The sequence below is a fragment of the Camelus ferus genome, chromosome 2, assembly GCF_009834535.1.
Source record: "Camelus ferus isolate YT-003-E chromosome 2, BCGSAC_Cfer_1.0, whole genome shotgun sequence".
NCBI classification, from domain to species: Eukaryota; Metazoa; Chordata; class Mammalia; order Artiodactyla; family Camelidae; genus Camelus; species Camelus ferus.
The window spans coordinates 6,123,602-6,146,579 of record NC_045697.1 but is presented as its reverse complement, the minus strand read 5'-3'; the positions used below and the strand labels follow the sequence as shown (position 1 = coordinate 6,146,579).

General features: G+C 52.6%; 1 protein-coding gene and 1 non-coding gene across 2 annotated transcripts in view; one reads left to right on the top strand and one right to left on the bottom strand.

The window, feature by feature from the left end:
- Positions 1-5,035: 5,035 nt before the first annotated feature.
- SLC2A9 (solute carrier family 2 member 9) overlaps positions 5,036-22,978 on the top strand; it is a 201,561-nt gene continuing 183,618 nt past the window's right edge. The window contains 4 exon segments of the mRNA XM_032496859.1: positions 5,036-8,338; positions 14,026-14,126; positions 19,984-20,130; positions 21,937-22,035. Coding sequence (XP_032352750.1) covers positions 14,064-14,126; positions 19,984-20,130; positions 21,937-22,035 — 309 coding nt within the window. The 5' untranslated portion in view covers positions 5,036-8,338; positions 14,026-14,063.
- Positions 12,282-12,388, bottom strand: LOC116659495. Its single transcript, XR_004314861.1, has one exon. It is a non-coding gene; the product is annotated as a U6 spliceosomal RNA (small nuclear RNA).

The window sequence follows — 22,978 nt, the reverse complement described above, 5'->3', positions numbered from 1 at the left end:
TGACGTATCCCTCGCAGAGGCAGATGGCGGTGCCAGCTGTTAGTTGGCAGATGTCTGTGGGTCTCCCTCCCAAATCCTCTACTGGTTCTCCACCCTTAGAGTTGTCACAAAGCCACAGAAGTGGCCGCTCACTGTCTGGACAGAGGGTGAATGAGGGAGTGCCCAAGACCTGATGCTCACAGCTGGGGTCCTTCTCTGTGGGAATGCCACTCAGCGTCCCCTCTCCTCGCTGCAGGGTGGTGGGCCCTGGGGACTTGCCGTGATCCCAGCAAGCATCTTTGCTGCTTCAGGACAGAGGGTCAGCCTCTGCGTGCACAGCCTCAGAGAGTGCAGCAGGGCCGGATAGGTGGGGCTGGCAACTGGGGCTCCAAGGTCAAGGGGATCTCAGACTCCATATGCATCTGTCTGGGAGGAAGGTCCTGTAATCTTAACCTTCAAGGGAAGAGCCAACACAGGAGACAGGCTTGGCACCCTGCTGAGCACCCAATTCAGAGGAACCCATGGATTCTCCTCACTTTATTCCCCCTCCATTTATGTTTCCGTGAAAGTTAACTCATTGGCTTAACTCATTTTTTCTTTAAAGGAAACAAAATGGCTTTAAAGGCAATCTATTTGTTTATAGATTCATTCTGTTAAGTAGCATATTGATTTCCTTCCATTCATTCTTCTGCTAATGAGTTAATTAGCTCATTAATTAATGAGGGATATTGAGTGAGCACCCGTTATGTTCCAGGCGCTATTTCAAGTGCTGGACGCAGTCGCAAACGTGATGGACTGGCTGGGCTAGGGTTTCAGGAGGAAACCGAACGCACCCCAGATGGTGAAGGGAGGACTCACAGAGGCGTGGGCAGAGGGAAAGGAACAAACAAGGATGGCCAAGGTCCCCAGGACAGCAGGAGCCGTTTCCCCAAGAGCCAAGGGCAAGGGGAGGGCCAGTGTCTAGGGGGCTGACTGAGAGCCCTGGAGGGAGGCTGCCTGGGCCGGGGCAGGGGAGGTGCAGTTGGATGCAGCGGTTACCAGAGCTGCTGGACAGAGCAGGGAGGCGGCAGGGAAGAAACGCCCCCGCCTCTGTCTCTTCCTGCCGCTTGTCTGCTGCTGCCTCTCCTGGGCTGGCAGCCAGTTGTAAGAGAAGAGGCTGACACTGTCCTTCAGGGCCAGCCTTCCAGGACTGGAGCAGCACAGGGAAGTTGGGGGACTGGAGCTGGGAGGCAAGGAGAGGGAACAGCACAGAGACCAAACCCCAGCTCTCTGGGCAACGTATTCTAGCTGGAGGACACAGATCAACAAACAGGTAAATGTTCATCAGGTGGTGATTGGTGCCGTTCCAAAGGTAAAAGGATGGAATAGACAGAAATGAGGGGGTTGATTAATTGTGAGGGTTGCATCTAACATTGGGAGGTTAGAGGTCCTTTCCTGTGGGTCTTATTTGAAGTGGAGACCTGAGGGAAGTGAGGAGGGAGCCCTTTGAGTATCTGAGAGAGGGTGTTCTGGTCAGAGAAACAGCAGATAACAAAGGTCCTGAGACAAGCATGTACTAGACTTGCTTAAGAACAACCAGGAGTCCAGCTGGCCAGAGTGGAGGGGAAGAGGGAAGAGAGCGTGTGGACCGGGGTCAGTCAGGTGTGAGACAGTGAGGGTCAGAGCCTGTGGACCTTGCTAAGACATGGCCCTGAGGGGGTGGGGAGCCACTGGGAGGAGGGCGGGTTCTGAACAGACCTGACCCGTTAGAAGGAGCGCTCGGCTGCTCTGGGGGTGGTGCTGGGTGGTGGTGTGGGGAGCAGGTGCTGCAGGTGCAGGGAGAATGGGCAGGAGGCCTCGGCACAACTTATCCGAGAGCCCCGGGACGGGGGCAGCTGGGACTCAGCTTGATGAGAAGTGGTCAGATCCCGGATAGATCTCAGGCTCGAGGTGGGGCGTGGACAGCAGGTAGGGTGGTGGACAGAAAGTGATGCCATTTACCTGGAGGGGAAGACTGAGGGGAACAGGTTTGTATACAGTGGGCTTGAGATGCATGTTACTCATCTACGTGGAGCAGTGGAGTGCAGCCCAGGAGGGCCGCCCTGGCCTCAGACACACGACCATCATCAAGTCTTCGCTCTGCCAGAACCTGGCCCAGCCACTTTGCTGGCTTCATTTGGTTACCTTAAGGCTGAGGTCCCATGTGGTATCTGAGTGACGATGGCGTGTAGTCTGGATGGGAACGTGGGGTGCAGGTCTGGGCTGGTGATGTGAAATGTGGGAATCATTAGTCTAGAGAAGGGATCGGAAACACCTTGGGGTCAAATGCAGAGAGAAGAGGTCGAGGGGAAGGAGGCTCCACAGAAGAACGTGGAGGGCGGCTAGTGAGGCGGGAAGAACCCAACAAGCTCAGGGGAGGGGCTAAGTGAGCCTGGAAAAGGTCTTAGGTCTTAGCAGCATCCGAGCTGACCTCCTCTGGCCCACTGACTTTCCTCCAATGTCTAGACACGTGCTGAGTCTCCCTGACAAACACAAAGTCATCGAGATGTGCTCAGGGCGGCAAAAGTGTTCTACATTCTTGTGAGTCAGCTCTGGTCAAGTGGGAGAAGAAATATTTATCTTGGACCAGCTGAATTTGATGAATGATTGACCTACAGATGTTAAAAATGGGTAGAATTTACCAGTCTCTGCCAGGTGTTGAGTATTATGTCCACTTATGGTTATTGATCCCCACACATGTTATTATGGGGCATGTTGTGATGTTTATGATACAAGTAAAGAAACTGAGCTCAGAGAGGTTAAGCGAGTTGTTGACGGTCACACAGCTGGTTGGCAGCAGAGTCAGGGTTTGAAGCTGGGTCACTGTGGATGCCAGAGCCTCACTCCAAACAGCTTAGACCAAACTGATGAGCAGGGAGGAGGGTCTGAATTTAGAACATTCCACTCCACTTAAAAAAAAATTGAAATTTTGAATTTATTTCAAAATGGTGACTAAACCGAGGCATACCACTGACGCGCTTGTGAAGTTAAAGCGACAGTTCCCTGAGGGCTCCAGTCAGACCTAAAGGGATACCCACTGAGCGTGTGATCCACAGAGACAGGCTCTTTAAACTTGGGGGGTTTTTAGAAGTTCTCCACCCTAATTTCTGAATATCATAAAAAAGCCCTTCTGTCATTTTTCTTTTGAAAACATTTTTAGCGGCAAAGCAGAACTGTTTGTTTTCCTCACTTTATTTTTAAAAATGTAGTAGTTATATGCTGACTTACTTAAAATCAGAGGGAGGCAAACAGAACCCCCTGGTGGGTGACCCTGCCTGTCCCCGAAGGCTCCTGTGGCTGGGAACTAACTCAGCTTTTTCACTTTTTAAGGGGCTGAGATTCTGAGGGTGTCCCCAGGGCTGCGTTTGAGTTCACTGACTTTTCTCATCCAAAAGGGTTTGCTTTGTTCTCGATCATTTTTCCAACTAAGTTGTCAAGGCCTGGTCCTGTGGGCTTCCTGGTCAACCTTCCCGAGAAGGGACCTGGGGGCACAGAGACCTAAACAGAACACCTAGAAGGAGCCAAGTGGACCAGTTGGACTCGAATCCACCCCAATGGACTCAGGTAGAAAAGAGGATTAATGGGCAGACCGTGGACGCTCATGGCTGAATCTGTGGAGAGACTACAGATCCAGGTTCTGGGAAGATGCAGAAAACCCAGGAAGCAGGCAGCAGGAGAGCCTGGTCAGGAGGTCCCTGAGCCCCTGCTGCTGGGCCCTCGGTGTTCTCGCCACCAGACCCTCTCCAGGCAGCCACCTCTGCACGGAGGACACATCCTCAACTCTCCCGCCTCTCTGTGTCGCAATCAGGGTCCAGTGTTGGTGGGCCCACCCAGAGGCGCGTCCAGGCTGGGCAGCCTCGCTGAAGCTTTCTGAGGGCAAGACAGGTCTCAGCGGGTGTTTTGACTTCTCTGCTTAGTTGGTCAGTCGGTCATCAAGTATTCATTAAGTGCCTACTGTGTGCTAGACACTGTTCTGGGCACTGGGGACACAGCAGGGACTAAAAGAGACGAGGTTCCTGCCCCCCGTGGAGTCACGGTCTGTCAGGGAAAATGAGACAGGAGCTCAAAAAACAAAGAGACAAATAAGGTAACTTCAGATATTAAGTATGTTGAAAGACAATAAAAGATAATGAGATGGAGGGGAAGAGGGAGGGAGAGAAAAAGGAGGAGAAGGGGGAGAGGAGGAGGGGGAGGGGAAGGAGGGGAGGAGGGGGGAGGGAAAGGAGGGGGAGGGGAGGAGGGGGAGGAAGGGAAGGAGAAGATGGAGGGAGGGAAGGAGAAGATGGGGGAAGGAAGGGAGGGACAAGGGAGGAAGGAAAGGAGAGAGGAGGACGGAGGGAGAGACAGACAGACAGACAGACAGATGTGGGGTCAGGGTGGGTTTGGTTCAGCCAGGGAGGTGAGGGCAGCACTACTACAGAGGAGACGTTTGAGGTAAGACTTGAAGCACAAGAACGAAGCAGCCATGCAGTGATTTTGGGACAGATTTTCTGGGCAGAGCAAACAGCAAGTGCAAAGGCCCTGAGATGGGGGGAAGCTGGGGGTGTTGGGAGGCAGGGATAGGCCAGGGTCGGGGGGATGGAGGACGCGGGAGAGAGCAAGTGAAGAGGCTGGGGAGCAGACAAGGCCTCTTGGTCACCTGGGACCTCCGTGGCCTGCTCAGTCACACAGCTAGTTGGTAGCAGCGATATTGGCCAAATTCAGTTCAACTGGGGACCTGCTCTGCTTGAGAAGCTTCTGAGCCAAGTGAGGGCACTGACCGGGTGTGTGGACATAGGAGTCTGGATCTCTGGGACACAGTCCAAGCTGGAGAGATGGATTTGGGAGCTGGCAGCATGCTGGTGGTTTTAAGATGACAGATGAGTCTGGGTGAGGACAGCCCCGGAGAGAGTGTGGGCGAAGTGGGGAGCAGGGCCTTGAGCTGAGTCCTGGGGCCCTCCACCCCCGGAGGTTGGTAGGTGACAGGGAGCAGCAGAAGGGACTCAGAACGAGTGGTCAGGGGGGCAGAGGGATAACCAGGCCAGTGTGTGGCCCAGGAGATGGGAAAAGGAAGTTTCCAGAAGGACCCAGAGGAAGTGGAGTGGTCGGCTTCACCAAAGCTGCAGGGAGATTACAGGGACTTGACTGTTGACTTTGGATGATTGATGTTCTCAAAAGAGCAGTTTGAGCGGCCTGGTGGGTCAGCCCCGTGGGCATCAGCTGGGGAGGACCAGACGTGAGACAGTGGGTTCCCGTAGCAAGAGCCAGGAAATGGGCTGACGCCAGGTGGACATCTCCAGGTGGTCACAGGAGGTTGTTTTTTTATTTTTCCCATTGAGGTGAAATGCACTTAACATAAAAATAACCATTTCAAAGTGAACAACTGGACAGCATTTAATACATTCACAATTCTGTACAACCACCACATCTGTCTAGATCCAAAACCATTTTCACCCCCCCAAAGCAACCTTCTCAACCATAAAATAGCCCCCCCCAATCACCTTCTCCCCCAGCCCCTGGCAAACACTGCTCTGCATTCTGCCTCCGCCAAGTTCCTCTTTTGGACATTTTACTAAAATGGAATCACACAATATGTGATCATTCAGATCTAGCCTCTCTTCACTTAGCATAAGGGTTTTAAGATCCTTCCACATTGCATCACGTATCAGAACTTACATTCCATTGTACGGAGAGACCACTTTGTTTACCCATTCATCAGAGGATGGACATTTGGGCCGTTTCCACCTTTCGGCTATTGTGAATAGCAGTGCTGTGAGCATTCGTGTATAAGTTTTTGTTTGAACACCTGTTTTCAATTCTCTTGGTTTTAACCTGGGAGTGGAGTTGCCGTGTCATACATTTATTTTTTGAGAAGCCATCAAATGATTTCCCACAGTGGCCAAACCAGTTTACATCCCCACTAGCAGCATAGGAGAGCTCTAATTTCTCCACATCCTTGCCAACACTTAGTTTTGTTTTTGTTTTCTTAATTGTAATATTAAGACTTTTTTTATGTAGCCAGGGGTGACCTAAGAGAGAAGGAGAAATTGGTGATGCTCCAGAGAAATGGGATCATTGGTGGAAGGGAATCCAGGAGAAGCTGAAAAAGACTTTCCCATGAGACCCACAAATGGGAGCTCCTCCCAAGTGAGAAGTCGTCTGGATGCCAGACTACAAAAAGAACAAAGAGAAATGTGTCTGACATCAAGCCCCAGGCTCACTTGGACTGGGCTGGACAGTGGAAGAGGGTCAGTGCAGACAGAGGGGGTGCTCTTGCTTTAAGCCTCAGTTCTCATCCATCAGCCATGGTGCTTTGGGCAAGTGGGGTGATCTCTGAACGCCCAGCACGCTAGCTGTGGAGTGGAAATAATGAGATCACAGTGGCTGCTCTTGGGGTTTGATGGGGCTGTACAGAACCAGTGCCTGGCACACAGTAGGTGCTTACTTAAAGTAAGTCCCTTCCTGTGGCTCATCCTTCTGATTAGACTGAAATACCCGATAGGAGTACAGGCTTACCCTTCTTTGCCACCTTCTCAGTATCCAGCACTGTGCTGGCCACGCAGTAGGTGCTCTGTCAACATCTATAAAGGAATAAGTCAAGGAACAAGACTAAAACATCATGATCGATAAAGAGATTTCCGAACAAGAACAGCAACAGCGAATGTTTACCAGACTCTTGCTATGCGGGAGGCAATTGCAAACGTATACACCCAGGAGCGGCAGGTGGGAATATAAACTGGTTTGGCCACTGTGGAAGATAGTTTGGTGTTTCTCAAATAAACAGAATTACCACTTGACACAGCAGTTCCCACCCTAGGTATGCACCAGACGTCTCATTCGGTCTGCACGTGACCCTGTGATGAGTTCTCCCTTATCCCCACTTGGCAGGGAGGCAGCTTGTCCCATGAAACGTGCTGGGGCAGCTGGGATTTGAGATCTGACATCAAATCCCGGGCTCTGAGTCACCATCTTACACAGTCTATGTGGAGGCTGCCAAACCAATGGTTGAATAGTCCTGGCACCCAGGAATGATTTATTGCAGCAAAAGAGACATCACGACAGAGGTTGGGTGACTGCTTGGGGAAAGGAGGCGGTGGGCACCAGCTAGATACTTGTGGAAGATTTGAAAAGCCTGGGAAAGCAATCCCATGGCTCAGAGACAGACTTTGTCCTGGTGTGTCTGTGTCCGAAAGCACAGCTGAAGCCACCCCAGGCACAGAAATGTCATCTTTCTAGCAGGTGGGCTGTGCTGACATCGGAGGTCAGTTGATAAAGACACCTGGGGAGATGTCTTCCAGAAATCAAGTGATTTCCTTCTGCCTCTCCAGGCCACCTTTGTCAACATTAGGGCACGGGGAACGGGATCAGCCCTGAGAAGGTGGCCCGGTTACTCTTAATCGACGCCAAGGGAATTGGATGGGCTTTTGCAGGCCCCAGCGCTGTCTCTCAGGGCCCGAGTCGTGCCCGTGCCAGGCACAGCGTCCCTTTCCCAAGGTGGGTGGGACTCCTGGGCACCTATCTCTCTGTCCTTCACCCCAGAACCACGCTTCCCTTCCCACCCCTCACCTCCCTCTGTGAACTGCTCAAAAGGAGGCTCTTGGTGATGCTGACTGAGCTGGGATCTCGCGTCAGCTACCCAGCAATGCTCTCGGCCCCTCCCCTCTTTCCCTCACATTCATCTGCCACTCCAGCCCTCTGTGTATCCCAGAGTCCTGAAAAATAGAAGGATCAGCACATGAGCATCACTTCGGGACTGGAGAGAGCTCAGGAGGACAACATGGCATGCATAAAGTAACAGCAGTGGCTGATACCACATGGGGAGCGCTTCCCAAAGGACAGCTTTCGTGGACTTCCCCACGGCTGATTTCACTCCTGTGTCAACAAAGCAGCAGGAGTTACCCCCGCATGTTGCTCCTCTGGGCTCCGGACTCGATCAGCCTGCATTCATTTGTGTTTTGCTTTACAACGATCGCGTGTCATTTCACCCGACCTCCTCATAGCTGCCAGGGTCAGTTAGTCCTACACAGTTGTCGAGAAGGGAGCCGACACCCGCGGTCAGCAGTGGCCTCGCCAGGGCACTCCTGCCTTCAGCTCACAGTCCAGAACTTGCTGACCTGCCACTGGGCATGTTTTTACTAAGCTGAGCTGGACATCAATAGCTCGATGTTAATCATTTATCACCGGTCAAAACTGGCAGCACGGAATATTTGCAGAAACAGTTGGGTGTCATTTGATCATTAACACGGCTTTCTTTCACAAATTCACAGGCTTCGGTCTGATTGTAAGGGGAGCTGTCCCGTTTGTGAAGCATCTTCTGCTCACTCTTTAGACTGGACCAGGCTGGGGGAGGTCCAGGAAACAGGTAAGTCAGGCTCACAGACTCGGATCAGCTTTGGGGACGATTTCAGGAATTACCGAGCCTCACAGAGCTGCTGGAGCAAGGGATTTAAAAATTGAGCGATGTGAAAATCAACTTGGTGAGGATTAAGTGAGAAAAGGCGCTTGGAGTGCTTAGCGTGGTGTCTGACAAACGTTTATATAAAAACGAAATTGATTATGAGTGATTATGGCTGTGTTATTATTCCAGAGGCCCCTCATTGTCCCTCCCCCTCCCCTCCTCCTTCCCTCCTCCTTTCTCTCTCCCTCCGTCTCCCTCTCTCTCTCTCTGTGTATCTTCCTAGCTGCCCTATTTTCCACATTCTTTTTCAGTATCTTGCTATAGGTTAGCTTTAGCTCCATGCCAAAGTCAACGGAGAGTTAACCCTGAAAATTAAGAATAAAATCACCACCCAGTATTGGTCGGGGAGACCCAGGACCAGAGAGTGTGCAGCGTTTCCTGCTCAGAGCTGTCAGCCAGTGACTTGCTGGACCTCAGGGCTTTGCTCAGCAGGGCCACGTCTTGGGGTGGACAGTACACAAGGCTGCGACTCCAGACAGTTCAGGGAGGTGGCCTCTGCCCACAGGAGCGGATTTGGGAGAAGACCTCCACCTTTGCTCTCTGCGGGCACTTTGCGCCTTCTCTCTGCCTGTGTCCTTCCACCCAGTGCAGGGTCATGAGTGAGGAGCCAGCTTCAAGCAGACCGGGCTCTGATCTGACCTCTGGGACAGGTTGGGTGGGAAAAGATTCTTTTCCGAGCCCCACTTGCTTTACTTCTAGCAGGATCGGTTATAGTGTCCCACGTATGGTGCCCCTGAAGGTTGTATTATAAGGAGCAGCAGCAATAGTACAGCGGAGGTGAATTTCTAAACATGTAACCCCAGGTACAGCCTAGGTTGGGCCAATCAGATTGCCCTGAGCAGAGTCCTACTACCTGTAGCTGCTGGACTGTGGCAGGTGGGCCCCAGGGCCTCAGGGTGTGGCTATTCACCAATGGGAACAGCAGCAACCCGACCTTTCAGGCCACACTGGCAGGCACCAGCAGAGCTAGTTACTCTTGAATAGCAGCAATCTTCGTATTGTTACCGCAGATTGAAAAGGCAGGAGCTAGCATTTTTGGACCCTCATGTGCTGGGTTTATATTTACGTTATGTTATTTACTATTCTATTTAAGACTTAGAGAATTATTCTGAGGCAGTTTAAGGTTCTCTAGTCAAACATCAAATGGATCCCCCTCCTTCTCCCCTTAACCAGCTCTAAGCCACCATCTGTTCCGTGAGACCCTTACAAACGAGAGATGCCTTCCCTGTGCTTCGCCAAGGCCGTTGGCAGACATTTACTATGTGCTTCTCACTCCTTAACTCATTGAATCCTCACAACAGCCCTATTAGGCAGGTCCTATTACTACTCCCTACTTGACACAAAGAAATGGAGGTACAGAGAGGTTAAGTAACTTTCCCCAAGTCACACAGCTAATGAGCTGTAGAGCTGGGATTTGAACCCACAGCTCCACATTGCCTGGAGCGCAAGCTGTCTGCACTTGGCCTTGCACTGCACAGGTGGCAGCTCCCCCCTGTGATGTGACGTCTCAGGGACATGAGGTCATTCTCAGCTCTGCAGTGGTCTCTGCATGTGAGGCACACAGTCTCAGGCCTCTGCTGCAGACGGGTCCCCTGGGCAGTGGGTCCCGATGGACTGAGTGTCCCTCATACAGAAGGTCAGAGCCGGCTGTGACCCTGAAGGAAGCCACCGCCCACACCCCGCTCACTCTCTCCTGGCACCAGCCGTATTCTCCGTTTGAAACAGGTTTTCTGGGAAGATGACAGCAATATCTCCGCATCCTTGGCCTAGGGCTCATCTCACCCCTGTCAACACGGAGGACTTACTCAAGCTCTCGGTTTGGATCTGCTGAGCACAATGCTCCCCTGCCCCCTGCCCACGCCCCCTCGCCTTGGGTGTAGCCCACAGAAGTGTGTAACACACACGGTGACTGGTTATCGTCCACGCACTGCCTTCTCTTCTCCCCCACGTCTGTGCTCACTCCCTCCTCATTCGTGACTGTCCACCTGCTCTAACTGTGAGTTCAAGGAGGTTCCAGCTTTGGGCAGACAACGCACATCCTCCCCAAATCCACCCTCTGACCCCATCTTGAATCAAGCCTTCTCTTGGTTTTTCTGCCATCTAAGTCGCCAGTGGAAGCTGACTTCCTGCCGTCACTGCCTCGTCCCACCTGTCACTCACCCAAACACCCAGAGCTCTGACACGTGAGACCCACATCTCCCTCCCAGCACTGAGAGCGAATGGATGGTCCACACCCTCCCACTGCCCGACCAGCACTGGTTTTTAAAGCTGCTCCCCAGATGTCCTGGATGGCAGTTTCTCAGCTTCACTAACCTCTCTGCCCCTTCAGTTGTTGCTTGGCCTTGCAGGTCACCGAGAATACAGATGCCATTGGACAGGAGGCCCCGTTCCCGCACTACCAAACCTGCAGTCCTGCCCAGTCCTTCACCCACAGTCCGTCCTCTGCCCATGTCTGCCCATGTCTCTGCTCCTCCCCAGAAACCCCCGGATCCCCCCACCCCTCCACCTCCACTTACCAGTAGCTTCCCTGTGGCCATGTGCCCTGGACACGCTAATTCCTGTTGCTTGAGCCCCAAGCCACATTCAGCCCTGCCGACCACGTACATCCTCCTCAAGCTCTGTCTTGTCCCCTCTACCGCCTCCTGCTCCCTGTTGTCTCTGACTACGCCTCCTTTGCCATTTTCCGTCCCCCATCTAGCTGGGGTTCCTTGGGAGTTTCCTTCACCCTCTCTCCCTGGGCGACCTTGCCTAGTCCCCAGGCGTTAATTATTACCCATCTACGTCCACCCAGATCACGTCTTGAGCGCCGCTCTTCTGACTACCCACGTGATGCGTGCACCCAGATGCCACGCAAACACCTCAAGCCACATGCTTCCTGGACAGAGCTCTGTTTCCTCCCAGCCCCACATCTGCTGCTTCCTGAGACTCCTCCAGCTCGATGAATGATAGTCGTCAGCCACTGGACACCAAGGATTTGCCAGGCATCTCCCCGGGCCTGTTAGATACAGTTTCCCTCATCCAAGAATCGGAGAACTGCAGGAAAACGAGTTAGATAAAAATTGGCTGCGAAACCACAGGCAAGTGGTAGTCGCCAGCGTATTGAGCTGCTTCCAGGAAGCCTGCTTTTTAAGCACAGAAATACGTGACTGTCCCCTGCCCATCCCTGCAGCCCACCTCCTGCTGCTCCCCCGTCCTGTTCTGGGCCGGGCCACCCGCCTTCTGTACCCCGTGAGCAGCCCACATGCCAGTCCTAAGCTGCCTCTTCTCCCAGAATGTCAGCTCCCCGAGGGCAGGGCGAGGTCTGTCCTGCTCAAGAGTGCGTCCCCGTAATAATAAGCCCCATAGATAATGGGGGCTTCATAAATAATTACTGAATAAATAATTCAATGTAGGAACATTTTATTTTGCATTTAATTTTTTTATTGAAGTATGTATAGTTGATTTACAATGTTGTGTTAGTTTCCGGTGTACAGCATATTCAGTTATACACATATAAATATTCCTTTTTGTATTCTTTTTCATCAAAGGCCATTACAGGCTATTATAAGGTTATTACAAGGTATTGAATATAGTTTCCTGTGCTAAACAGTAGGACCTTGTGGTTTATCTATTTTACATACAGTGGTGTGTGTCTGCAAATCCCGAACTCCCAATTCATCCCTTCCCACTCCTTCCCCCCTCCCCCAGTAACCATAAGTTCTCTATGTCTGTGAGTCTGTTTCTGTTTTGTAAATAAGTTCATTTGTCTCATTTTTTTTAGATTCTACATGTAAGTGATATCCTATGATATTTTTCTTTCTCTTTCTGGCTAACTTCACTTAGTGTGATGATCTCCAGGTCCATCCCCCAAAATACAGAACACTTCACGAAGCGGCATGTCATCCTTGTGCAGGGGCCGTGATTATCTTCTCTGTGTGGTTCCAGTTTCAGTACACGTGCTGCTGAAGTCAGCACTGTTTAGGGTTTATTTTAAGTTAAAAATCACACAGACGTGGCTTAAGTACACGTATTGTTTAATAGTATCACTCTGTAAGTACACCTTTTTTCTTTTTTTTTTAACATTTTTTATTGAGTTATAGTCATTTTACAATGTTGTGTCAAATTCCAGTGCAGAGCACAATTTTTCAGTTATACATGAACATACATACATTCACTGTCACATTTTTTTCTCTGTGAGCCACCACAAGATCTTGTGTATATTTCCCTGTGCTACACAGTACAATCTTGTTTATCTGTTCTACATTTTGAAATCCCAGTCTGTCCCTTCCCACCCCCTGCCCCCTTGGCAACCACAAGTTTGCATTCTATGTCTATGAGTCTGTTTCTGTTTTGTATTTATGTTTTTTTGTTTTGTTTGTTTGTTTTTGATTTTTTTAGATTCCACATATGAGCGATCTCATATGGTATTTTTCTTTCTCTTTCCGGCTTACTTCACTTAGAATGACATTCTCCTGGAACATCCAGTTGCTGCAAATAGCATTATGTTGTCGGTTTTTATGGCTGAATAGTATTCCATTGTATAAATTTACCACATCTTCTTTATCCAGTCATCTGTTGATGGACATTTAGGCTGTTTCCATGTCTTGGCTATTGTGAACAGTGCTGCTGTGAACATTGGTGTGCAGGTGTCATTTTGAAGTAGGGTTCCTTCTGGATATATGCCCAGGAGCGGGATTCCTGGGTCATATGGTAAGTCTATTCCTAGCCTTTTGAGGAATCTCTATACTGTTTTCCACAGTGGCTGCACCAAACTGCATTCCCACCAGCAGTGTAGGAGGGTTCCCTTTTCTCCGCATCCTCTCCAGCATTTGTCATTTGCATAAGTACACCTATTTTTAATGTTGACTAGTGTGTATTCTTTTATATACCTTCCTCCTCTTCTCAAGTAAGAATTACAAGCATTTTCCAATGACATTAAATATTCTTCTCCAGTGTACATTTTCAAGTACTACATGAGTTTCTGTCATGTGAACGTACCAGGATTTTAAACTTTATTTTGTCCGATTGTGAAGACCATTTTTCTAACAATAAAAATGCTGGCAGTGACAATCAGGCTTAAATCTTTGCACATTTTTATTCCTGCTTTGGATTAACTATTTATAAATGGAATAGTTGAGCCAAAGGAACCTAAGGATTTTATGGCTCGAGAAATGTATTTCGGAATTCCAGAACAGCTGTGTGTTTTTCTCCTTTGTTGTGCCGGAGATCCGGGTCACAATTTTGGTGACTGCTCCCAACTTGACTGGGGACACTGGCAGTTTGTTTTGAATTTGCACTGCTTTTGTTTTCACATCTTGGGGACAGAGAATCTGGTGTTTCCAAAACATGCCCCACCGTAAGAGTGACCTGCTGAGAGAGAATGTTCCAGGGAGCGGCCTGTACTTAATAAGCAATGTGGCAAGTGCGGGAAATGCAGAAGCTGTCCAACACGACCATCTGGCAAATGGAGAAACTGAGGCCAGAGAGGCGCCCAGGTCTCTGGGGGTGGGGGAGCTCCGCATCCTGGTGTCCTCTCAGGGCCACCTCCCCTGAGTTACTCATCTGTGACAGCAATTATCTAATGGCTTCTTCCTTGTTCTTTCTTTTTTTAGGAACAAAAATAGGCCAGTCCAAAATCTGAAAACTGACCATGAAGCTCCAGGAAGAGGACCCAGCAGATAACAAAGAAAGCGATTTGGCAAAAAAGAAATTGGTCAGTCCTGGTTTCCTAATCTCTCTCTTGTGTGAGTGTTCGGGTGGTCCCAGGCCAGCCCCTCTGACCCCCTCCCTCCTGCCAGGGGAAGTGGTGCAGGTGAGCTCAGGCACAGAAGGGTGAACAGAGGCCGGAGGCAAAGCTACATGGGAAGGACCTGTGTGAAAGGCACGGTGTATACGGCGAGGCTCCGGCTGCTGATGGCCTTGCACTTTGGTGGGTGAGGATACTGTCTGCTGTGACCATCTGGACTTGGGGGGTCTCCATTCCAGAGATCGTTTCTCAACAAGGGGGCATTGATGTTGAAGGTGATAATGTCATAGTCCTTAAGGAAACATTGAAACCCATCCCCCATCACACCACAATGCCCAGTCCACCTGCCTCCTCCTCCAGGAAGTCCTCCACACTTAGAAAGTCTCCTTCCTCAGGACTCCTTGGCCTCTCTCTTTAAATCAGGTTCAAAACCAACAGCCAGAGAGCACCTGTTCTGTACCAGACCTTACACAGGTCTCCCCTTCAGTTCTGGCCACACAGTAGTGAGGGCATTGCTATCCCCATTTTGTAGGCAAGGAACTGAGGCTCAGAGAAGGCCAAAGCCATGTGTCCAAGGCTACATAGCTCGTTTGCAGTGCAGGCAGTCTTGAATGTTGGCCCATCTGTGCCTCGCCTCCTGTGATGAGTGGGGAGGCCACCAGGCGAAGAAGAATATATGCCCATGTTTGTAATTAACCTGTATTTAGCAGGTCAAAGGTCAACACGAGTGTATTTACCAGACTCTGGCAAGTGTGAAGTGATACATGGGGCATCACCACCACATCTCCCAGGTGCGACCTGGAGGTCCAGGGAGGCCAAGCCACCTGCCTCAGGTCCTCCGGGACACGGCAGAACCAGGCTAAACAGAGAGCGACCCCCTCCAAGTGGACACAGTACCTTTTCCTGGGCGCCCCATTAGGTTGAGTCAAGGCTCCCGTCTACGCCTTTGGTGTGAAGGAGGAGGTGGTGTGGTCATCACAAACCTTCTGCTCAAATGATATTCAGTGGAAAATTCTTTATTTTCCCCCTACCTCTTCCTGATAGGAAATTTTCACCTTGTCCAAGCCAGCGTTACAGTGTCAGGACATCATCCAAGGGAGAGTCTGAGTTCAGTTCCCGAAGCATCTACCGGGCCCCTTCCCTGACCAGCTGGGAATTCAAAAAGGTTTATAGGACACCGAGATTTTTTAGGGCTTCCATGACAAAGCCCCACAGTCTTGGGGGCTTAAACAACGGAGCTGTATCTCTTCACAGTCTGGAGACTAGAAGTCCAAGATCAAGGTGTCAGCAGAGTTGGCCCCTTCTGAGGCCTCTCTCCTCGGCCTGCAGATGGCTGTCTTCTCCGTGTCCTCACGTGGTCGTCCCTCTGTGTGTGTCTGTGTCCTGATCTCTTCTTCCTATAAGGACATTAGTCAGGTCAGATCAGGGCCCTCTCACACGACCTCATTTTACCTTGGTGACCTCTTTAAAAGCCCTGTCTCAAATACAGTCACCTTCTGTGATACTAAGGTTGGGACTTCAACGTATGAATGTTGGGGGACACAGTTTACCCCCTAACATGCACACGCAAGTCCCTGCCCTCAGTGAGCTCCTGTCCAGAGGGGAAGGCATACATGGGGAAAGACCCCTGGGAGAAAGGGGGTCACAGCCAGCACAGGTCTGAGCAGCACGTGCAACACAGGGGCGGCAGAGAGAGGCCTAGGGAGGCTTCTCGGGGGAGGTGGCGAGGGCACTGAGCACTGAAGGACGAGCGAAGTTACGGGTGGTCAGAGGAAGAGCCCGGGCCGGGCCAGGAGAGCCGGCGAGAGGAGACGCTTACCAAACACTGGCGGACGTGTCTGCGTGGAGGGGTGACTGTCAGAACAGGCCCCAGCACACCCGGGAATGTGTGTTTTATGACCACATCCTTGATAGAACTAACTTTTAGAATCTGCCTGAGAGCCTGGGCCACAACCCGTGCGGGTAGGGAGCTGGCACTGGATTTGGAGGTGAATCCAGGCTCCCCCTGAACTTCTGTTCTTCCCCCCAAACGGCAGCCTAGAGGCTCCTCCTGAGACTGCTGAGAGGGTTGGTGACATCGCGGGTGTGCACACAGCTGGATGAGGGCCTAGCAGTGCAGACATGTGCTGGGAGAGGGCGATTGGGGAACAACGCCGAGTCATGGTCCATCATGGAAGGACGGAACTCGCGTCTGGGAACGGGCCTTAGCGGTTGTCCACTGACACTGAGCTGCCCCAGACCTCTCCTTTTCTGCTGTGGACACCAATCCCCCCGGAGGGAGGAGGCAATTCTTTCTACCCAGAGCACTCACCGTGCCTTTGGTTTAAAAAAAGATGAGGGCGCCTGGGTTAAGAAATAGCTCATTGTCTGGGGACAAGGTGATTTGAAGAGTAATGATGAGTATTCACCGTGCACTTGCTGGATGCCGGGTGCTGGCTTAGGTTCCACAGTTCCCATGTTTTCCGTGTATGAACTCAAGTCTTCCCAAGTCTGTGAGGTGCTGGCACCATCATCACCCCATTCTACAGATAAGGCCGAGTAACTTGCCCCAGAGCTCACAGGCTGTAAAAGTGGCTGGGCCGAGACCCAAACCCAGGCTGTCCAGCACCAGTGTCTGGGTTTTAACCCACTGAGCTGTGGCAAAGTGGTGGGACAGCTCCCATCACCCTCACCAAGGCTTGTCACCCTGGGAAGCCCTGGGGATGCGAGTGGGAACCTGAGATCCCCCATCTCCCTGAAGGAAGAATGCACAGTTAACCCAACGGCCAGGAGCTTCAGTGGGGACACCTGGGCTCTAGTCTCAGGGGTGTGACTTTAGGCCAAGGTGCTGCTCACCTCTGGGCTGGTTGCTGGCAGGCTCTGGGGAGGATCAGCAGGCAGCCAGCTCCACCAGGAGGAGGAGCTCTCCAGGCCAAGCCGCGCCCTCAGGCTGCAGGACAAAAGGGACACCATGCAAGTTTCTCCTGCTCTGCTGGCTTGTGTCCAGTCCCAGGTTCTGGGAGAGCCCCTGGCGCAGGGCAGGGCCAAGGAAGCTGCTGGCAGTTTGTCCCCACCCCCCACCCCTGGCCTCCAGTCCACACACCACTCCCCACAACCACTCCCTGTCCCCGGCCCGGGCTTCTGCCCTCAGGGCTCAAATTCAGCAGGACTTTGGGCAGGAAAGTGGAGACAGGAGGAATGGTCAGGGACAGCTGGGAGAGGGCCTCCAGTCCACACTTTGTGTCCACTGCGCGGCCCATGGACGTGCTGGGCTGGCTGGCAGGACCTTTAGTGCCTTCTGACTTTGGCAACTCCTGCAACACCGGGACACCAGGGACCCTCCCGGCTGTAGCTGCACATTTGTGTGAACTGCCTGGGTCCTGGCATCTTTGAGTTTTCAACCCCAATGGAGAACATGGAACAATTTTAAATGAAACGGATGGGTCACCTGATCCAATGTGAGTTTTAGTAAGATCAGGTAGACACCCTCCCCCCCATTACAGATGAGGAGACCAGGGAGGATACATAAAAGGGCCTGAGTCAGGGAGGGGGTGGAGGAGGAAATAAGATGCTTAGTACGAAGCCCCGGCAGGACGGCACAGGGTGCAGCCATCCTTCCCCTCCATCGCGCCTCCTAAACTAGACCCCAACCCGCTCAGTTATTTTGCTTCCCCACGTGCCCTGGGGCGTCCATGCCTGCAGCCCTGGCTCAGTGCCCTCTCATCCCACGCCCTTCCTTGCCTGCGTGTTCCCATGGCTTACTCATCCCCTAAGAGACGGCTCAGGAATCACCTCTTCCAGAAAGTCTTCTGGGATCCGCTCCCGGCTGGCCCAGTGCCTCCTATGCGTGTCACATTTTAATCGAGAGCTCCCATGTTAGAGCTCCGCTCTGGACCAGGCTCTGTGAGGGGAGCTGGCCAACCGGCTGAAAATTGTTTCCAGGAGCAGCCAATTCTCCAAGCGGCATCCTGACATCCCTGCGTGATGAATACGCAGCGTGAGTGTTGCCCTGAATGGTTCATGTGCTTGGTAAATAACCAGCCTAATTATTCAGGGTTGGCTTTTCCTTTGGGAAGTTTTGGTTCCCCGTGGAGCAGCGGCTTTCCAACATCACGGGGCTGGATGTTTGCAAAGGCATGTGACCATCCATGCTCCCAGAAGTTCTACAGCGATCCACAGTTTTATTTCAACATGCGTTTTCCATTAAACCCAGGTGGCTGACTTCTCATCTCTGTTTTGTGGTCTTGAGGCCACTGTGGCCTTCCAGGGGTTCTGCAATCCCCAAGCACGCCTTTGCTTCCCTGGCCTCTGCATCTGCTCTCTGCCTCCAGGGGCAAGCGGCCAAGGCAACCTGTCCTAGACATGATTCAAGGCACTTCTCTGACATCTGGGCAATCCAGCCATGCAGTGAGTTAATTCTCACGACATCCTGGTGTGCAGGAGGGGGTCTTGGCTCCTTAATGCTTCCCCTGAGCCAGCCTCCAGGGCAGGCACGTCAGAAGTGTTCCCTCAGCCGGCCGAATGAGCAGGGCAGAGTAATGATCAGCGACAGGTGCTTTTTCTTCCAAACCCTGCACCCTCCCACTTGTTCCAGAGCTGCAGGGCAGCCCGTGTCCACCTCCAGCAGGCTGTTTGGGACTGTGTGTTTTCTATCTGAGCCTCAGAATTGCTCTGCTGCACGATCAGAGCAGGATCAATCTTCCATTTTGTGCTTGTAACCATGGTAGCTCAGAGAAGCAAAGCTACTTGCCTAAGGACACACAGTGAGAAAGTGCTGGAGTCTGGGCTGGAACTGCCAGGCTTCTCCTGCAGCCGGTCACTTTTCCATCTGTCCCAGTCCTTAGGGAGACTTGTCCTGGGTTCATGCCAGTGGCTCCCCTCCCAGCACGCTGGCCTTAAGAGGGAAAAGGAAGACTTCATACTCAGGGTGGTGATTCCTGAGAAGACGAGTCTCCCTCTTAGGCTCTCTAGTTGCTGGGATGACTTGGGAACAGGGTAAAAATTCACTGCCCACTTCCCGTTCAGGCAAGATTAAATTGCCACATTTCCTGTTCGGGAGCTCAGACTCTGCCTCCTCATTCAGGGAGATGCTCCGGCGGAGCCCGGCAGAGGTGCCGCGGGCTGAGCCGACTGCAGGGAGGGCCAGCAAGCTGATCGTTGGGAAACAGGACATGGGCTCCTGGGAACTGAGCTTAGCTCCTCTTACGCATGGTCTGAGCCTCCCAGGGCCTCCTGAGTGTGCCCACCCGAGCAGCAGCCGGACACCGGGCAGGAGGAGAAGAAAGGTAAACACAGAAATCGGCCTCTGTACTTGCCACGAGGGCTGTCTCTGCCCCCTCTGAAAGCCCTAGGGCCTGAGTCCTGGCGTCCTGGTCCATTGACCTTGGCTGTAGGGCTCCAACTCTTGAGCTGCAGATTCCTGGGGCCGACAGCATCTTCTGGCAGCGGCTGTGCTCATGTGATGCTGCCACGGCAGAGAGCCGCCCGCTCGTGCTGGGTGCTGTCCTCCCCTCCCTCCTGCCCCCACCAGCGGGCACCCTCTGCCCTTGGGGCGGGTATGAGAGGTGGTGGGCCCAGGTGGGCCATGCAGGGGTGGGGGCTCCAAGGGAGACGGCTTCCACCCACTCTGCTCTCTGATGGGTGCAGACAAGGGAATAATGACCAAGGCTGGGAGTGAGGGAAACCCAGGGGACCAGCACAGCCCAGGGGGTCAGAAGGAGTGAGATCTGAACTAAGGCCCAGAGGATGAGTTTAAATACAAAAGGCGATGGAGAACGGGCATTTTGTCCAAAATGATTCTGTTCTGTCAAGGAATCCCACTCAGTTCAAGCTCCTCTTACTGCAGAAAAGTATCCTGGCCCCACACCTGCCAGTGTCCATCTCCGTGGCCCGTCAACCCTCCCTCTGGCCTATCATCCGATCACCAGCATTTTCCGAGCGCCTCCTCTATGACCGGCACAGCGCCTGGAAGCAAGGCTCCCGCCCTCAAAAAGTAAGACCTGCACCCTCTGCCCCGCCCCTGCTGCTGTCCCTCACCGGCCCCGGCCCCCAGACGGGTGAGGGGCTCCCCTGCTCTAACTCCTTTCTTCTGCAGAATATCCCATGAGGCGGGTCCCTTATCACCCCCATTTCACAGATGAGGACATTGAGTCACAGAGCAACTATGTAACTGGTCTAAGTTTGCACAGACACGAGTGGCCGAGCTGGGAGTCAGACAGTGTTGAATCAAAGAGAGAAACGTGGAAATGAGGAGGTGAAGCTTCCAGGGAGGCTTTCCATCGGTCTGACATATGAAAGTCTCCAGAAGGGAAGAGTTCAGGGGGATGCAGCCACACTGGCCAGGGCAAGAGAGACCTTAGCATGTAACTCAGGTGCTGGCCATTCTGCGTGGCTGGGCCAGAGGGAGTGGAGAGAGAAAACAGAATAAGTAAACACCCTTTCTGAACACTGGCTACATGCATGTGCCCCCCTCCATGGCCTTGGCCAGCAGCACATCCACCACCGCCTATGCAGCTGGTGCTACAGTTTAGGTCCCATTTTATAGCTGGGCAAACTGAGGCCCAGAAAGGTCAAGACCCTGGACAGGCCCCCCAGCCGAGCGGTGGAGCCTTCTGGTGCTGGAGCCTGAGCTAGAGGCAGCGCTGGGGCAGGGAGAGCAGGGACCTGGCTTCCAAACAGTGTTTGATCTATTCAGTTCCCTAAACTGTGGACCTCATCTGTCATGTCTATTGCTGTGTCCCTGGAGCTGTGTCAGGGCCTGGCACTTAGAACACACAAGCACACACACACACACACACACACACAATAAATGATGGCAGAGAAAGTAACTTCCAAGAGCACCTGGGCCCCTCCATCTGGTGAATTTCCTCACTTTCCTGGCCAGCCTGGGGATGGCAGCCCCTCCAGCCTCCAGCTCCTGCCTTCTGACGAGCCTTTGCCAAGGGGCCCAGATGTTTCTGCTCTGGTCCTAGTGCAGCTGCAGCCGTGCGTGGATGGGGCCATAGGGCAGGATCGCATGGAGGCAGATGCCTGGTTCTCCAGGCCAAGCCCTACATCTCTCTGTCTGCAGGTCCTTGTTCCAAGGTGCTCCCACTGGCCAGTAGATGGCCAGCCCAGCCTGCAGCGGGGCCTGCATGAGCTTGTGTGCATCTCTGCAGCTTCAGGCCCCCAGACACTGCTCCCAGGCGAAGAAGCAGTGTGGTGCAGTGATGACTGCACGAGGGCTGGAACCAGGCCATCTGGGCTCCAGTCTCCATCCCAGACAGCACCAGGGACAGCTCCTCACCTCTGTTTCCTCACCTGTAAAAGCAAGCTAAAAAGTACTGATCTGAGGATTCCAGGAGAGAAAATCCAGAAGGCGCTTAGAACAGATGACGAGACCATAGCTCTTAATAAGAAGCAGCTGCGGCTGCTGGCAACTTAGTCTGGCTTTGCTCTTTTGCTCCTCTGTGGGTCAGAGGCAGGCCAGATTCAGCTAAAATAGCAGCGTGTAGCTGCTGTCAGAGCACCTGCAAGGATGGTAGGTCGGCGTTTCCCAGATCTAAATGCAGCAGGGCAAGGAGGGCAGTGGTGTGGCTGCCAACAGAGGCGACCTGAGCTCCGTGGGTTGACCACACCCACCGGGACCAGACCTGGATGGGAAACCCTCCGGCCAGCTGGCTCCAAAAAGACTTGCATCCTTGCCCTGGGAATCCTCTGAGTTGGACTCCCTAGCTAAGGGGACAGCCCAGGTGCCTCCCGCGGGTCCCTGGCTCTGCGCCCAAGTGTCAGGTCTGACTTGCTTTGCTCTCCTTTCCAGGATTGGTCCTGCTCGCTCATCGTGGCCTCTCTCGTGGGCGCCTTCGGCTCCTCCTTCCTCTGTGGGTACAACCTCTCCGTGGTCAACGCCCCAACTCCGGTGAGTGTCCTGCAGTGGCGGGATGCACCCGGCAGAGGGCGCTGCGGCAACGCGGAAAACCAGGTGTTACCACCTAGCCCAGGATGGTACCCCATTCTGCAAACTTCTGCAGGCCAGGTCTATGCCAGACCCCTGATGGACACTTGGGTGAGGGGAGGGACAGAGAGCGTGAGAACAGCCCCGCCTTGGAGGGGTAGGTGAGAGATACAGAAACAGGATAGTGACAACGCTTGGGGTCAGTTTCTTGCTTCTAGAGTGTCCTGGGAGACTGTAGAGAGGGGTCTTCGGAGATTCCCAAGGAGTGGATGCTAAAGGTCTTATTCCAGGGCTAGGAGCATGCAATCTGAGTAACCACGAAGGGATCCAGACACAGAAACATTTTCCTGATCTTTCTTTTGTGTTTATGGCTTTAAATCACAGTTAGAGGCCACATGGATATCTGTTGGTTAAGATCCATCACTAATTTTTGTTTTCATCTGGAATGAGGTCATTAGGAGCAATTTCTCAGGCCCTCCTAACACCATTCTGCTAATTTGCAGATGGAGGTTTGGTTCCCACCCACCTAGGCTATTAGGTTTAGGTGCTGCCCATTCCTGGGTGTGCTGGCTTCTGCTTCAACAGCCTCCACCTTGGGGTAAGGTGGATGGGTCAATGGGGGGTATGAGGGAAGACTTCCTGGAGGAGGTGATGCCTGAGTTGCACCCTGAGTTGCACCTCGAAGGTGGAGCAAAGGCACAGAAGCCTGAGATATGAAACATTTGTGGAAATGCAGGTATGATGTGGTCGGAGTGCAGGATGTGTTTTGCAGAGCACAAGGGCAGACACCAAAGACACAGAAACCTCGCTGTGGACCTTCCTGGATGCTTTTAAGGCTTTTGCTTGTTGGGGGCCCAGCATCCTGTGTACAAAACACAGTGGAAGACTGGACCAGCAGCCCAAGGCT